Consider the following 17236-nt stretch of genomic DNA (forward strand, 5'->3'; position numbering starts at 1 on the left):
TTGGTATTTTTTCATATTTTCTTGATTTTTTTCTATTGTGTTCTTTTTTTTGGTAAAAATGGCCTCTATATAAATGCCTATAGGCTGTGTCCCTTATCTCAGGTATTTGGTCCCTAACAGGGATGTTTTTTATCTAGATTTTTGAAATATGTGTATATTAATAGGTGATTAATAAAGATTGATGTTTTTAGGGGTAGGTTTACTATTTTTATATACCACCCTTTCATAGGAAGCTGCAGTATTTACCATATTGACCCAGTGTGAAATTCGTGGGGGTCTTCTTCCATCTGTCACATGGTGATAGCCTTACAAGCCAAAGACAATGTTTCCCTGAGAAGAGTGTGAAGGTAGTGAGGCCAGATCTCCTAATCAAGGATTCCTAAGAAATACATCTTAGGGCAGATTGGTACAGGAGATTGTAAGATCTCAATGAGAATAGCTATGACCCCTTTCCAAAATTTTGCAGTATAAAATTAAAAAAACATTTTTTTCACAAAAATGATCTTTTCGCCCCCAATTTTTTATTTTCCCAAGGGTAACAGAATAAATTGGACCCCAAAAGTTGTTGTGCAATTTGTCCTGAGTATGCGGATACCCCATATGTGGGGGTAAACCACTGTTTGGGCGCATGGCAGAGCTCGGAAGGGAAGGCGCGCTGTTTGACTTTTCAATGCAAAATTGACTGGAAGTGAGATAGGATGCCATGTCGCGTTTGGAGAGCCCTTGATGTGCCTAAACAGTGAAAACCCCCCACAAGTGACCCCATATTGGAAACTAGACCCCCCAAGGAACTTATCTAGATGTGTTGTGAGAACTTTGAGCCCCCAAGTGTTTCACTACAGTTTATAACGCAGAGCTGTGAAAATGAAAAATTCTTTTTTTTTTCCCACAAAATTTATTTTTTAGCCCCCAGTTTTGTATTTTCCTAAGGGTAATAGGAGAAATTGGACCCCACAAGTTGTTGTCCAATTTGTCCTGAGTTCGCTGATACCCCATATGTTGGGGTAAACCCCTGTTTGGGGGCACGGGACAGCTCGGAAGGGAAGGAGCACTGTTTTACTTTTTCAACGCAGAATTGGCTGGAATTGAGATTGGACGCCATGTCGCGTTTGGAGAGCCCCTGATGTGTCTAAACAGTGGAAACCCCCCAATTTTAACTGAAACCCTAATCCAAACACACCCCTAACCCTAATCCCAACCCTAACCATAACCACACCCCTAACTCGAACATGCCCCTAGCCCTAATCCCAACCACACCCCTAACCCCAACATACCCCTAACCCTAACCACATCCCTAACTCCAACACACCCCTAACCCTAATCCCAGCCATAACTCTAACCACACCCCTAACCCTAATTCCAACCGTAAATGTATTCCAAACCCTAACTTTAGCCCCAACCCTAACTTTAGCCCCAACCCTAACTGTAGCCCCAACCCTAACGGGAAAATGGAAGTAAATACATTTTTTTTAATTTTATTATTTTTCTCTAATTAAGGGGGCGATGAAGAGGGATTTGAATTACTTTTATAGCAGGTTTTTTAAGCGGATTTTTATGATTGGCAGCCGTCACACACTAAAAGATGATTTTTATTGCAAAAAATAGTTTTTGCGTCTCCACATTTTGAGAGCTATAATTTTTCCATATTTTGGGCCACAGAGTCATGTGAGGTCTTTTTTTTTTTGCGGGACGAGTTGACTATTTTATTGGTACCATATTCGGGCACGTGACTTTTTAAATCACTTTTTATTCTGATTTTTGTGAGGCAGAATTACCAAAAACCAGCTATTCATGAATTTCTTTTTTTTTAATACTGTTTCACGTTTGGTAAAATTGATTTAGAATTTATTAATTAATTAATTTAGAAAAGCAGTTTTATTCTTCGGGTCAGTACAATTACAGCGACACCTTATTTATATTTTTTTTATGTTTTGGCACTTTTATACGATAAAAACTATTTCATGTAAAAAATAATTATTTTTGCATCGCTTTATTCTGAGGACTATGACTTTTTTATTTTTTCGCTGATAATGCTGTATGGTGGCTTGTTTTTTGCGGGACAAGATGACGTTTCCAGTGGTACCATGTTTATTTATATCCGTCTTTTTGATTGCGTATTATTCCACGTTTTGTTCGGCGTTATGACAATAAATTATTGTTTTTTGCATCTTTTTTTTTACGGTGTTCACTGAAGGGGTTAACTAGTGGGACAGTTTTATAGGTCGGGTTGTTACGGACGTGGCGACATTAAATATGTCACAGTATAGTGACAAATCCCTGATCTGACACTTTGCAGTGCACGGTGTCAGATCAGCGATCTGACTGGCAGTGCAGGGAGGCTTCCCGATGCCTGCTCTGAGCAGGCGCTTGGAAGCCACCTCCCTGCAAGACCCGGAAGCAGCCCCGTGGCCATTTTGGATCTGGGGCCTGCAGGGAGGAGGTAGGAGACCCTCGGAGCAACGCGATCACATCGCGTTGCTCCGAGGGTCTCAGGGAAGCACGCAGGGAGCCCCCTCCCTGCGCGATGCTTCTCTATGCCGACAACACTGCGATCATGTTTGATTGCAGTGTTCCGGGGGTTAATGTGCCGGGAGCAGTCCGTGACCGCTCCTGGCACAGTGCCGGATGTCAGCTGCGATAGTCAGCTGACACCTGGCCGCGTTCCCCCCGAGAGCGCGGCTGATCTCGCTGGACGTACTATCCCGTCACTGGGAATTAAGTCTCAGGTCACCTCGACGGGATAGTACGTCCAATGGGATTAAGGGGTTAATAACTGGGTGCATAAAAAGGAGATCAACCCCTTGAGTCCCTGGCTCCTTAGAATTCCAATCAGGGGGTATGAGGATATGAGAGAATTTCCAATGTCTGGAAATTGGGTATTTAGGACATGTCTTAGTTGCATATACCTAAACAAAGCAGGTCTGGGGACTTGATCGAGCTGTTAAAATTGATTCAAAGGAAATGAGAACACCTGGATATATTACCTGTGCCAGGTGAAAGTGTGTTGACCCCCTAAGTTGAACGAAAACTTAGCATCTTGGGAATGTAGCAATCATCAACATTAACAGAAATAAACACTTGAAATAGATTACTCTATCTAATATAGGAGTTTCACTTTTTGCATTGAAAAACTGAAATAAACTTTTTGATGATATTCTAATTTTGTGAGATACACATGTACTGCCAGACCTACGTGTCATGCTTCAACTCATGTGACCATAGAGACTGTCTTATTCTTGGCTGGGCACTCACTGCCTGCTATGACCGGCATTAGAAATAATTCCTTTTCTGAAGCTTACTCCAAAGAATTATGGAAGACTAAAATAAAGTATATGACCTCATTCAGTGCAATGGTGAAAAATAATACACAAGCTATCCTATAACACTATACTATGGTATTAAATCAGACCTCAGTATAAAGTGCTCAATTGATTTCTTCTATTAAAACAGATTACAATATAAATTCTGTACCAAAGAAAATGAACAGGAAATTGGAAATGTGAGACTTGCTTTTTCTTATTATAGCCCTGAAAGAAAAAAAAAATGAAGTCACAATAGAGAGGACCAGTGTCAGATATATGACCAATGGAGGGAAAGAAGAGGAAGGTAAGTGTGCCAAGCACATAGCGCTATGTTGGCTGCACGGCAGCGCAGGTGGCTCAGTGGTTAGCACCATCGCTTTGCAGTCCTGGGTTTAAATCCCACCAAGGACAACATCTTCAAGGAGTTTGTATGTTCGTGGATTTCCTCCCACACTCCAAAGACAAACTTATAGGAAGATTAAATTGTGACAGTGATGATGAATTAATGATATTATATAAAAATAATAGATATAAAATAATTACATGTCACTGGAGCCTGGGCAGATGATTACCCCATAGATAGTAATCAAGTATTTATCTGTTCATCAGCCATGACCCCCAGAGATGCCGGCAATGATTTTAGACCACCATGAGAACTGGCATTATATGGAATCTGTCAGTAGTTTGAAGATTCTCAAACTATGAAATAGTTTACTGCCATGAGCTTCCCTGATGCTCATGGCAGTAAACAGGGAAGATGTGCCCATTGGGTAGCTTCTCTCTGGCTTCTCCTTCCCAGCCCTCCGTGATTGACCGGCTTCTCCATGTAGGCAAAGAGAAACCTGGTAATAAAGTATAGCTGGTTGATCAGAATTTTTTTTAAAGTATGCATTGCTTATATAGCGCCATCATATTACTCAGCACTTTACAGATAATCATCACTGTCCCCATTGGGGCTCACAATCTACATTCCCTATCAGTATGTCTTTGGAATGTGGGGGGGGAAACCGGAGGAAACCCACGCAACCATAGGGAGAACGTCAGAGGCGTAGCTAGGGTTTTGGTTCAGGGGGCGCAAAACTTCTGAGTGGGCCCCTAACCAGGTAACCTTGATTACAACTCGGTGACGCGCCCTAATACTGGAGAAGAACCTCAGCAGATGACCGCGCTGTTACTGAAGATAATCTGTATATAAAGACCAATATGGATATTACCACCATATGGTCAGTGGTAGATACCAGCCCTACAGAACATATAAGAGATCCCTGCACAGTTACAGATAATGACTTACCGCTGACGATCTTTCTGGTGGAATCGTTCATTTTTCCCGTCTTTTCCATCTGGCCCAGACCGACATGGCAACTTCTTCCAGCTACAACTCGTCTGCAAGGAATACAACAAAGACACATTTAACTTCTCATATTCCAGCCCCATCACCATCTATTCCCAACCTGCACAAACTCCTCATCCTGCTGATACCCCAATACTGAGCCGCTGCTGCCGTATGTGTCCCTATTACTGCACCTGATACCCCAATACTGAGCCGCTGCTGCCGTATGTGTCCCTATTACTGCACCTGATACCCCAATACTGAGCCGCTGCTGCCGTATGTGTCCCTATTACTGCACCTGATACCCCAATACTGAGCCGCTGCTGCCATGTGTCCCTATTACTACCCCTGATACCCCAATACTGAGCCGCTGCTGCCGTATGTGTCCCTATTACTGCACCTGATACCCCAATACTGAGCCGCTGCTGCCGTATGTCCCTATTACTGCCCGATACCCCAATACTGAGCCGCTGCTGCCGTATGTGTCCCTATTACTGCACCTGATACCCCAATACTGAGCCGCTGCTGCCGTATGTGTCCCTATTACTGCACCTGATATCCCAATACTGAGCCGCTGCTGCCGTATGTCCCTATTACTGCCCGATACCCCAATACTGAGCCGCTGCTGCCCTATGTGTCCCTATTACTGCCCCTGATACCCCAATACTGAGCCACTGCTGAAGTATGTGTCCCTATTACTGTACCTGATACCCCAATACTGAGCCGCTGCTGAAGTATGTGTCCCTATTACTGCACCTGATGTCCCAATACTGAGCCGCTGCTGCCGTATGTCCCTATTACTGCACCTGATACCCCAATACTGAGCAGCTGCTGCCGTATGTGTCCCTATTACTGCCCCTGATACCCCAATACTGAGCAGCTGCTGCCTTATGTCCCTATTACTGCCCCTGATACCCCAATACTGAGCAGCTGCTGCCTTATGTCCCTATTACTGCCCCTGATACCCCAATACTGAGCCGCTGCTGCCGCATGTGTCCCTATTACTGCACCTGATGTCCCAATACTGAGCCGCTGCTGCCATATGTGTCCTTATTACTGCACCTGATACCCCAATACTGAGCCGCTGCTGCCGTATGTGTCCCTATTACTGCACCTGATGTCCCAATACTGAGCCGCTGCTGCCGTATGTGTCCCTATTACTGCACCTGATACCCCAATACTGAGCCGCTGCTGCCCTATGTGTCCCTATTACTGCCCCTGATACCCCAATACTGAGCCGCTGCTGCCGTATGTCCCTATTACTGCACCTGATACCCCAATACTGAGCCGCTGCTGCCGTTTGTGTCCCTATTACTGCACCTGATACCCCGATACTGAGCCGTTGCTGCCATATGTGTCCTTATTACTGCACCTGATGTGGTTCTCTGTGCCCTCTAAATTCTAAAGCAACCCTCTATAATATAGTAATGCTGGGTGCAAATGCCCTAGAAAACAGTGTCCATATTTTGCCCCCCTAGAAAGTAATATTGCCATGTTTGCCCCTTTGATAGCTACAGTAACCTGAGTTCCCCTATAACAATAAGTGCCCACTTTACATTTAATAATGTCCAGAGTCTCCCCTGTACAGCTCCCCTATACACAGTATAATGCCCCCTCACTGCACTGTATAGTACCACCCACACAGCACACTGACTCCTTAGTAGCCTCCAAACGGTTTGATGGCTCCAACACTGTACAATGATGCCGTCACTGTAATCCCCATATTGTATGATGGCCCCCTAGATAGCCTCCATATACAGTAGCATACTGCACCAAATAGTCCACAATATATTATAATGCACTCCCCATGGGTCTGCCTTATGCTATAGAGTCTGCCTCATAGGCAGACACTGTAATAAGGCAGCACCCCCATATAGGCAGACCCTGTAATAAGGCAGTACCCCCATAGGCAGACTCTGTGGTATAAGGCAGCACCCCCATAGGCGGCAGACCCTGCAATAAGGCGGCAGACCCTGTAATAAGGCAGCACCCCCATAGGCAGACTGTGTAATAAGGCAGCACCCCCATAGGCAGACCCTGTAATAAGGCGGCAGACCCTGTAATAAGGCAGCACCCCCATAGTCAGACTCTGTAATAAGGCAGCCCCATAGTCAAACCCTGTAATAAGGCAGCCCCCATAGTCAGACCCTGTAATAAGGCAGCCCCCATTGTCAGACCCTGTAATAAGGCAGCCCCCATAGTCAGACCCTGTAATAAGGCAGCACCCCCATAGTCAGACCCTGTAATAAGGCAGCACCCCCATAGTCAGACCCTGTAATAAGGCAGCCCCCATAGTCAGACCCTGTAATAAGGCAGCACCCCCATATCGGACCCTGTAATAAGGCAGTACCCCCATAAAAAATACTCACCTCTCTTCTTCCTGGTTCCTGAACTGCTCCCGCTGATCTGACAGCAGGCGCCGGGCAATGACGTCATCGCGCCCGCTGTCAGTGTCGTTAGACGCCGACACTGACAGGGGGATGATGGGAGGAGCGCAGCGCTCCTTCTCCCATCAATGCGATCAGCTGTATAGGCTAAATGCCGGTAAAGTTGATCTTCCGATGATGGCGGGGGGCCCACTGCTGGCACCAGGCCCCCCGCCTGCTCAGGGGCCCCATAGCGGCCGGGCGGCAGAGCAGGGAGATCGATTCTCCCTGCTCTGCCGCAGAATGTAACTGTATCGGGGTGCGCAGTGTGCCGATACAGTTACTGTAGCGTAGCTCTGGGTGGGTCCCCTCAGAGCACCCGGCCTGGGGCGCCCGCACCCTCTGCCCCCCCGGTAGCTACGCTACTGGAGAACGTACAAACTCCTTGGTGGGGTTTGACTCCAGAACCTCAGCGCTGCAAAGCAACAGTGTTAACCACTGAGCCACCGTGCTGCCCAGAAGTTGGAAGGAGCTGCTCAGTGGACACTTCTTCCTACACATGGCTCAATTTAAAATACTATAGCAAATAAAACCATAGTCCACTACAATGAGCAAGCCTGTAGTTTTACTTTCTTTATTGCTCAAATGCATCCTAAATGCAAAGTTAAGCATCTTTCTAAACAATCCTCATTAGAAATTTTCACATTTTTGCTGCTGCAGAATGTCTATAAGACCTTTATCTAGATCAGTGCTTTTGCAAAAATATTTCAGATATGGGAGAGCTCCTGCTCCCTACTTTCCTTCTCTAAGAGTTAAAGATGGCAGGAAAGAGGAGAGGATTGTACATAGATCTACAGTAGAGAGAAGATATCACGGAGGGCACAGAAAATAAGTTATTGACTAGGAGGAAAGCACATGGAGAGGAAATAAATACAGTATTGGAGCTGAAACATGAAAGCGGGATAAGACCGCAGCACTCTGGATACACACAGAGCTCAAATCCAGCCTATATTACCGGGAGAGACACTCCTACAAAAGAAACATACATTATCCTTCTCATGAAGATCAGTGCATAGAAAACCCCAACCCAATATAAAAATAAAATTCTAAGTGGTCAATTGATTTTTAAAATGTTTATTTCAATGTACATTTATGTGCTTGCCTTCTAGACAGATCATAAAGACATTTTGTAAACAATGGAAATACAGTAACTGAATAAGATTATTAAAATATAAAAAAACAATTTTAAATAATGTCTTGTTTGTTTTATACATAATTTACTCATGCAAACTGTACTAAAAAAATGATGCTGTACAGTTTGTGAAATGTTAAATCCAGAGATTAGAAATTGCTACGCATAGACTCGTCGACAAGTTGCAAAACGGACTTCAGAACAAATCATTTACTCGCTTATTTCCAGGACACAGATGCACATTGTTTTCCTAATATTGAAACTAATACCATTCACCAAATACATTTTCTCTCCACACTTACACAACGAGATCATAATTTACAGCTGCGATAATTTTATAATACAAAAAAAAAAAAAATGAAATGTATAAATAAAGTGAGAAGTGTCCGCGCTAGAGATTAAGAACCGAGAGTTCACAAATTATCCTTATATTCGACAACAAATAAAATATAAAGCTTTCCTGCAGAATTCACATTAGATGTAGCTGAGGTTAACAGGCATTAGAAGAAAAAAAAAAAAGCAAGGTGTAAGCCCCTTCAGCTGAAAAAAAATAAAAATAATAATAATCAGGAATAATAAAAAAATAGTGCATTGTCATTAACCTGGATTTCTGCAGCTTCATCCAGTGCTTAATTCGTGCTGATTTACATGTACTCCAAGACTTGATAGAAACAAATCAACTTAAAGTGTAGGTTTACGTCAAATATTACTTTAAGACACGACTCTTAGTTATAAGCTGAAACAGTCTGGTTATGTGGCCTGGACCACATCCTATAAATCCGGCGATGCATTTTGGACCTTTCTTCTACAGCAGAAGTGTGGGTATTTGGTCAGGACCGCACCCCCACCCCCAATACCAGCTGTCTAGTTGCATAATATGGACCACCTATATAACAGCAGCAATGTAACTATATGTTCTAGGCCTTCACCTACAGTATTAGTCGGTCTACTGTATGTGCCCTGGCTGTGTAGTCTGATTTTGTAGTCTGGACCGCCCCCTGTGTCATCAGTAGTCTGGCTGTGTCGTCTACACTGATGCCTTTAACAGTAGTAGTCTGGCTGTGTCGTCTAGACCAGGGGTGTCAAACTGCATTGCTCGAGGGCCGCAAACCATGCGTGTTTTCAAGATTTCCTTAGCTTTGCACAAGGTGCTGTAATCAATATGTGTTTAGGTGATTAAATTATCACCTGTGCAGTACAAGGAAATCCTGAAAACATGACCTGTTTGCAGCCCTTGAGGAATGCAGTTTGACACCCCTGGTCTAGACTCCACCTTACAACAGCTGTATTCTGTACTGCTCCCTCATAATATTTGTCTTGCTGTGTAGTCTGAACCACCCAATATAACGGCAGTATCGTGGCTGTGTAGTCTGGCTTTGTAGTCTGGACCGCCCCCTTTATCATCAGTAGTCTGGCTGTGTCTACACTGATGCCTTCAACAGTAGTAGTCTGGCTGTGTCATCTAGACTGCACCTTACAACAGCTGTACTGCTCCCTTATAATATTTGTCTCGTTATGTAGTCTGAACCACCCAATATAACAGCAGTATCGAGGCTGTGCAGTCTGGACCGCCCCCTTTATCATCAGTAGTCTGGCTGTGTCGTCTACACTGATGCCTTTAACAGTAGTAGTCTGGCTGTGTCATCTAGACTGCACCTTACAACAGCTGAATTCTGTACTGCTCCCTTATAATAGTTGTCTCGCTATGTAGTCTGAACCACCCAATATAACAGCAGTATCGTGGCTGTGTAGTCTGGCTTTGTAGTCTGGACCGCCCCCTTTATCATCAGTAGTCTGGCTGTGTCGTCTACACTGATGCCTTTAACAGTAGTAGTCTGGCTGTGTCATCTAGACTGCACCTTACAACAGCTGAATTCTGTACTGCTCCCTTATAATAGTTGTCTCGCTATGTAGTCCGAACCACCCAATATAACAGCAGTATCGTGGCTGTGTAGTCTGGCTTTGTAGTCTGGACCGCCCCCTTTATCATCAGTAGTCTGGCTGTGTCGTCTACACTGATGCCTTTAACAGTAGTAGTCTGGCTGTGTCATCTAGACTGCACCTTACAACAACTGAATTCTGTACTGCTCCCTTATAATAGTTGTCTCGCTATGTAGTCCGAACCACCCAATATAACAGCAGTATCATGGCTGTGTAGTCTGGCTTTGTAGTCTGGACCGCCCCCTTTATCATCAGTAGTCTTGATGATGCCTTTTACAGTAGTAGTCTATTAATATCATCTGGCCTTCACCCTGTAACAGCTGTCATCCAGACCTCTCCCTTATAATTTTTGTCCAACGATGTAGTCTGACCCACCCCACCATAAAGGCATTAGTAAATCTGTTTAGTTTGGCTTGTAGTCTGGACCTCCCCCTTTATCATCAGTAGTCTGGCTGATTGGTCTAGACTTATGGCTTTAACAGTAGTGGTCTGACATTGTCATCTGGACCTTCCCCTATAACAGCAGTCTGGCTGTATAATCTGGAATACCCACCTATAAAAATAGTCTGGTTGCGTAGCCTGGACCAGACTCTAAGACAGCAGCCAACTGTGTAGTCCCGAGGTCTATAAGAGCAGCCTGGCTTTGTAGTCTGGACCACCGATCAAACAGCAGTAGTATCTATGTGGTTATAGTCATACACAGTACACTTCTGTCGGCCAAAACCGATGATAATGACGGGTTTGGCTGAATGTCTAGTGTGTATGGGGGCACTGGTCAAATAATGGTTGGGAATGATGTCGATCAGGCATGTCCCAAACCTGCCTACTGACGATCATATTCTCCTAAAATAAGCCACCAGACGATGTGTCAATCGCCAGGTTTCTAATAGAGAACACAGGAGCGCTCAGCCGAATTAACAATCCTGTGTATAGGAGAGTTGGTTGAGATGGCCGTCAGTCGAATAATCTTTGGGCAGCCAGCAGTCTAATGTGTATGGCCGTCCTTTGGAGTTGCCTGAAGTCTGGATCTGTCACCTAACTTCAAAAGTCTATTACAAATAAATTTATTTTCAGACTTTCCAGCTATTCATTAGGTCAGTTTTAGTGGTAACCTACACTTTTAAGAGCGATTTTTGCATGTAAAATACAATAAATAATTTTAGGTTAAAATATTTCATTTAATGTCAGGTCCGCAACCAATCAGAGTTTAGGAAAAAAATCCTTCCATAATCCCCTATTTGTCGCAGGTATGCTGCTAAAAGTAATCATTTTATATACAGAAGAATCGTGAGAAAACTGATTTAAAGTCAAGTAAACACTTTTTTTTCCTTTTCTAGTGATCCTTGAAATATTGCATTGTGAATGAGAATACATAATGGCACATTGAAAGAGGACTCAATATCCTACAGGCAATCTCAATAATGAGAATGTGTACCTTACAATCATCTCCTCCGACACTAACTACCTTACATCGCGGAATGTTAGTTATCAATCACGCACATAAATATATAGATTTATATACATATACCTTTTTTTAAATTTTTAACCTGCAGTCTTCTAAAAAGCCAGTGTCACATTGAAGGCATCATAAAACATTCAGGCATAGATTGCTGGCAAAATCTATGGGTTCCACTCTTCCCTTCCTGCTCCCTTACACTCGTGACTCACACATTAAAGTAATATTAAAGGAGTTCTCTGACAATATACAAATAGGGGTAAATAACAAAGCACTTAATGTATTTTATGTTTAAAGGCAAACATTTACGTGTTCTCAAAGCCTTAAAACGAAAAATGAAGCAACTTTGTAACTTGTTTTGATTGAAAATTTCCTACCAGTTTGTGTTTACGGTATCTATGCTTCTCCATGGTAACAGACAACAAAAAAACACGGTGTAGTCGGATCCTGCAGTTACGCTAACTTTTTTTTCTAATTCTGTCAAGCCTACCAAATATGCGCTAGCACAAAGTAGGGGACAACTAGAGGAAAATATGACACCGCAATAGGATTACACTACGGAGAGTTTGCGCATTGCTTTTTTTTTATTTATTAGGATCTATTGCAGTGTTGTTTCACTTCTAATTTTAGACTGATTGGGTTAATGCAAAAATTCCAAACTTGTACATGGCCTCTAAAGTCAACCCCAGTATGATTAGATGTACTATCTTTCAGACGCTCTAATTAACATTGGAAAAAAGCCAACCATCTAGCATGTTCTTCCTACTGTGGATTGTGAACAGGTACCTTCATACTATTCCCAGCACCTAGAAGAACACTAGATATTGCAGACATGTGACCTGAACTTTCTGTATTTTTCAGACTATAAGATGCGCCGTACCATAAGACGCACCCCAAATTTTAAGAAGTAAAAGAGGAAAAAAAAATTACATTCAGGTTACTGGGGGGTGAATCGGCAGTGCTGGTGAAGTGTGGTCACAGGGGGTGTTCGGTGGTCCGATGATATGACTCCCATCCCAGACTGGTGCGGCAGGTTTGGCGGTGCTCTGTGGTGTGGGGTCTGCGACGGCATTTTGTGAAAGCCAGTAGGTCCCTGCACATCCATTGCTGCGATGCGGTGGCCTCCGGGAAAATGGCCGCCGGGTGCGCATGCTCAGATATCTCGGGACGAGATCTCATTGCAGAGATCTCAATCTGAGCATGTGCTGCCCCCGGCCTGGGAAGGGAGTGTGTTCATCGCCCTGCAGAGTCGGACCAGGACCGCCGCAGAATCGCTCGACTTCTGCTGTCGTCACACTACTTGTAAGTATATTCCGACTATAAGATGCACCCAAAATTTTTTTGGGAAAAAAGTGCTTCTTATAGTCTGAAAAATACAGTATATATGTATTTTTTTCATCTCTAGTTAATGTAATGTCTTCTTTACTGTTTTCACCGGGCAACAAAAATATCTCGACAGTTAGCAAATCACATACTTAGAAAAAAGCTGGTCTGCTCCTTAGTCCACTGGTGGTGCATACTAATGATGAGCCACAAGTTCTTCCACGGCCCAAGATGATGGCCATCATTCCGTAACACGGTATAAAAGAATAGATTTTTTTTTGAACTTGTAGAAAAGGGAATAAGTAGGTTGGCTAGCAAGAGATTTCAAACACCTCATTTATTTACCAAGATAAAAGCAAACTAATAGCTCCCTACTACCCCCTGAGGCATAATTTGAAGATTTTTATTCTGATGGTTATATAGGGCTGTTCCGAGACTGCCATCATAAACATCGGTCCCTGTCCCCAACTAATTTTTCCTCATATTTTAGCCACGCACAAACTAATAAAATTTTCATGGAAGCTAATTAACCCATCACTTTAATTACAAAGTGTGGCAGGAATATCGACCCTTTAACTAGCCTTGCCAAATGACTTCGGTTAAGAAGCCAAACTAAAAATTCCATTTGCAGACACGTGTTTTGGGGTGTTTCCCCTCCTCAGTGCAAAGCAAGAGACCAAATTTGGATAAGTGAGAAGCCTGTTAGTGGGGATCTATGGGGGAAACGTTTCTCTTTGCGGGGAAAGTCATAGTAGACGGAGTAAACATACTCTAAAACTGAGGAAACAGACAAACCTCAAGTTCCAAATCTAGAACCTCAGTGGTGCCAGGCAATAGAGCTAACTATCAAGACATTGTGTTGCCCCCAGATCAGCACTTAGGGGTCCAATTTCCAACATAATGTACTAGAAGATTAAAATACAATTAAGGGGTGGTCTAAACCTCTTAAGCTATTAGCTATAGAGCTTGTAAGCGCTGCTCTGAAGGTCTTCTGTACCCCTGTACTAGAAGCATCTGAGAGAGCACAATTCACACCAACAGAATGACTATGTCCGCTGGTCTAAATGGCCAGTCTGCAGTAGGCCACGACTCTCTGGCAAGCAGGAAGTCGGGAGGCTGGGGAGCGGCGTGCTCCTGAAGAAAGAACAATAGAATAATCATTTTAGTGCCTTGCTTTATATTACAAAAGGTAAATTGCCAAAGAACTCCTTCTAGCTAACCAAATGCTTGCTCTCTACAAGACATGTATCAAAAGTCTGCTACAGAACAGTGATAGTGCTTACACAAGAGATAAGTACAACTCCGCTTCCAAATACAAGGAAAAATAAGTTCCAAGTTATCCAGTGTATGAATATAGGTCTTTAGGGAGCCAGAGGATCATATACAGAGGTGTAGTGTATTTGCACTCCATGACTATGGAGTTTCTTTTCACTATTTTCAGTAGGTTTGCAAAAAAAAAAAAAAAAGGCAACTAAAAAGTTATTGCACTTAAGACTACAAATTTTGCAAATGAAAAGCAATTCATTTTTCGTTTTCTACATTTCGAATGTAAAAGTGTGTTGATTTCCGGAACGCTAAAATGTTAAGCCATTAGAAAGGGAGAAGACATAAATTATGAACAACATATAAATAATATCCTTCGCTATTCTCCCTTTCCAGCTGTGCAAATTAAAAAGAGGAAAAAAAAAAACGGCAAAAAGATTAAAAGCAAAAGCGATTTTGTCTTTCTTTCTCGCGCCTAGTGCATCATGACCTTAATAATCAAGATCAAAAGGGACTATGCAACTTTGGTATAAAGGTGACATAGTAATTCTAAAGAGCAGAAATTCTGCCCTGGGTTTCAGGAGATCTTCCCAATATTGTTTGCAAGAAAATAGGGTTAAGATTTTTTTTTTTAGCCCCTATAGGCAAACCTCTACGATAGGAAGAGGAAGGGATCACATGAATTGATTGAAAGCAACAAAAAAAAAAAATCTTTGAAAAAGTTAAGGTGATTACGAGATATTTTAACTTGTTCCATGGCGGCTACAATGTAAAACAGAAAATGAGAGTTTACATCGTTTTCACCTCTTGAGATAAAGACTGGCTTTTCGCTGTTTTTTTCAATCTGAAGTCACCAATCATTTGCTAAAACCTGGCATAGGATATGTTTCTAATCAACTTCCGGACGGCTGCGCCGGAGGAGGGGCCATGGTGGCGTGTGCGGCAGCGGGTTTTGTACTCTGATCCGCCATCTGGGTGAGGACAGAGGTCGCTATTGCTTCCGCCACCGAGGTGGAGCTCACGCCATTGGAAGTGCTGATTGAACTGTGCTGGATTGCTTCTGTCTGTGGGCTGCCAGGCATTGAAAGGTCTTCGGAGCTTTCATCTTTTTCAGCATCTACTAATAAAATAAAGATACAAAATATAGAATTAGTGCCCAAGTATACTACACATTTACACTACTTCATCTACATGATATCCCTTAGCTGCGTTTCGCCTGCTAACTACTAGAATCTAAAGCTGTTGTCTGATTTCATAGCCCATATTGTGCGCTGATACATCGGGGTCCATTATTCATAACCTTATTAAAAAGCCACCAAAGTCGCAGTAGAGAGGATCTCTGTGCATTTCCTAGGAAGCTAATTTATTTTTAAAGAAAATCTATCACCAATTTTTTTTTTCTCCTCATCTGAGAGCAGCATGATGTAGGAACAGAGACCTTGATTCCAGTGATGTGTCTCTTACTGGGCTACCTCCTGTAGTTTTTATTTATTTATTTTAATAAAATCACTTTTATCTGCTGCAGATCTAGCAGTTCTCTGAATACTGAGCTCTGTATAACCCTGCCCACACCACTGATTGGTAGCTTTCTGCCTATGCACAGTGTACACAGAGAGTTGCCATTCAGTGGTGGGGATGGTGTTATATATAGCTCATGAATATGGACTACTACATGACACCAGGATTACTAGTTCTCTAGTGATGATCTCCTGCTGATAAAATAGTGATTTCATCAAAACTACAACTAGCAGCCCAGTATGTTACACATTGCTGGAATCAGGGTCTCTGTCCGTTTATTATGCTGCTTTTAGATTAGGTGGCAAGAACCTGCTGACAAACTTCCTATTAATAAGGCACAATGTAATGCTTTATTTCTCCTGTGAAAGTGCAATAGTAGAAATGATTACTTCAAAAACAGTAAATTGTTGGCACTGAGCAGTGAGACAACTTATGAAATCATTATTTTAGGGAGTCCTTCTCTGAAAAACAGAGTACGGAGCATGTCGTGTCTCCCCCTTTGATGCAGGGCTCCGGCGCTGAGCCCACATCAAAGCTGGGACATGTCAGCTGTTTTGAACAGCGGACATGTGCGCGCAACAGCGGCAGGTGGAATCGCAATCCACCCGCCATTAACTAGTTAACCGCCGCTGTCAAACGCTGACAGCGGCATTTAACTACTGCTTCCGGCCGCACGGCCAGAAATGCTCGCATCGCCGACCCCCGTCACATGATCGGGGGTCAGCGATGCGTCAGCATGACAACCTGAGGTCTCCTTGAGACCTCTGTGGTTGTTGATGCCGGCTTGCTGTGAGCACCACCCTGTGGTCGGCACTCATAGCAATGCAGGGATTCAGCTACATAGAGGCGATCTAATGATCGCTGCTATGTAGTGAGCCGATCATGCTAGGCCAGCTTCAAGCCTCCCATTGAGGCTATTGTAGCATGGCAAAAGTTGCAAAAATTGTTTTAAAAAATATGAAAAAAAATAAAAAAAAATATAAAAGTTTAAATCACCCCCCTTTCTCCCCATTCAAAATAAAACAATAAAAATAAAATCAAACATACACATATTTGGTATCGCCGCGTTCAGAATCGCCCGATCTATTAATAAAAAAAAGGATTAACCTGATCGCTAAACGGCGTAACGAGAAAAAAAATTAAAAACGCCAGAATTACTTTTTTTTGGTTGCAGCAACATTGCATTAAAATGCAATAACGGGCGATCAATAGAGAGTACAGTTATATGAAAAAGTTTGGGCACCCCTACTAATCTTAAGCTTAATGTTTTATAAACATTGTTTTTTTGCAACAGCTCTTTCAGTTTCATATATCTAATAACTGTTGGACACAGTAATGTTTCTGCCTTGAAATGAGGTTTATTGTACTAACAGAAAATGTGCAATCTGCATTCAAACAAAATTTGACAGGTGCATAAGTATGGGCACTCTTATCATTTTCTTGTTTTAAATACTCCTACCTGCTTTTTACTGACTTACTAAAGCACTTTTTTTGGTTTTCTAACCTCATTGAGCTTTGAACTCCATAGCCAGGTGTATGCAATCA

The 17236-nt window shown here is 42.8% G+C and overlaps 1 protein-coding gene across 3 annotated transcripts in view; it reads right to left on the reverse strand.

Annotated features, from left to right (window-relative positions):
• Window positions 1–8116: 8116 nt before the first annotated feature.
• Window positions 8117–17236, reverse strand: part of ATF2 (activating transcription factor 2) — a 97046-nt gene continuing 87926 nt past the window's right edge. For 2 of the 3 annotated variants that reach the window (XM_069733183.1, XM_069733184.1), the window contains exon 12: window positions 8117–15293. In XM_069733183.1, coding sequence (XP_069589284.1) covers window positions 15067–15293 — 227 coding nt within the window. In that variant the 3' untranslated portion in view covers window positions 8117–15066. The remainder of the gene's footprint in view (window positions 15294–17236) is intronic. The other variant, XM_069733185.1, reaches the window with a different exon arrangement.

This window comes from Ranitomeya imitator, chromosome 7, assembly GCF_032444005.1.
Source record: "Ranitomeya imitator isolate aRanImi1 chromosome 7, aRanImi1.pri, whole genome shotgun sequence".
NCBI classification, from domain to species: domain Eukaryota; kingdom Metazoa; phylum Chordata; class Amphibia; order Anura; family Dendrobatidae; genus Ranitomeya; species Ranitomeya imitator.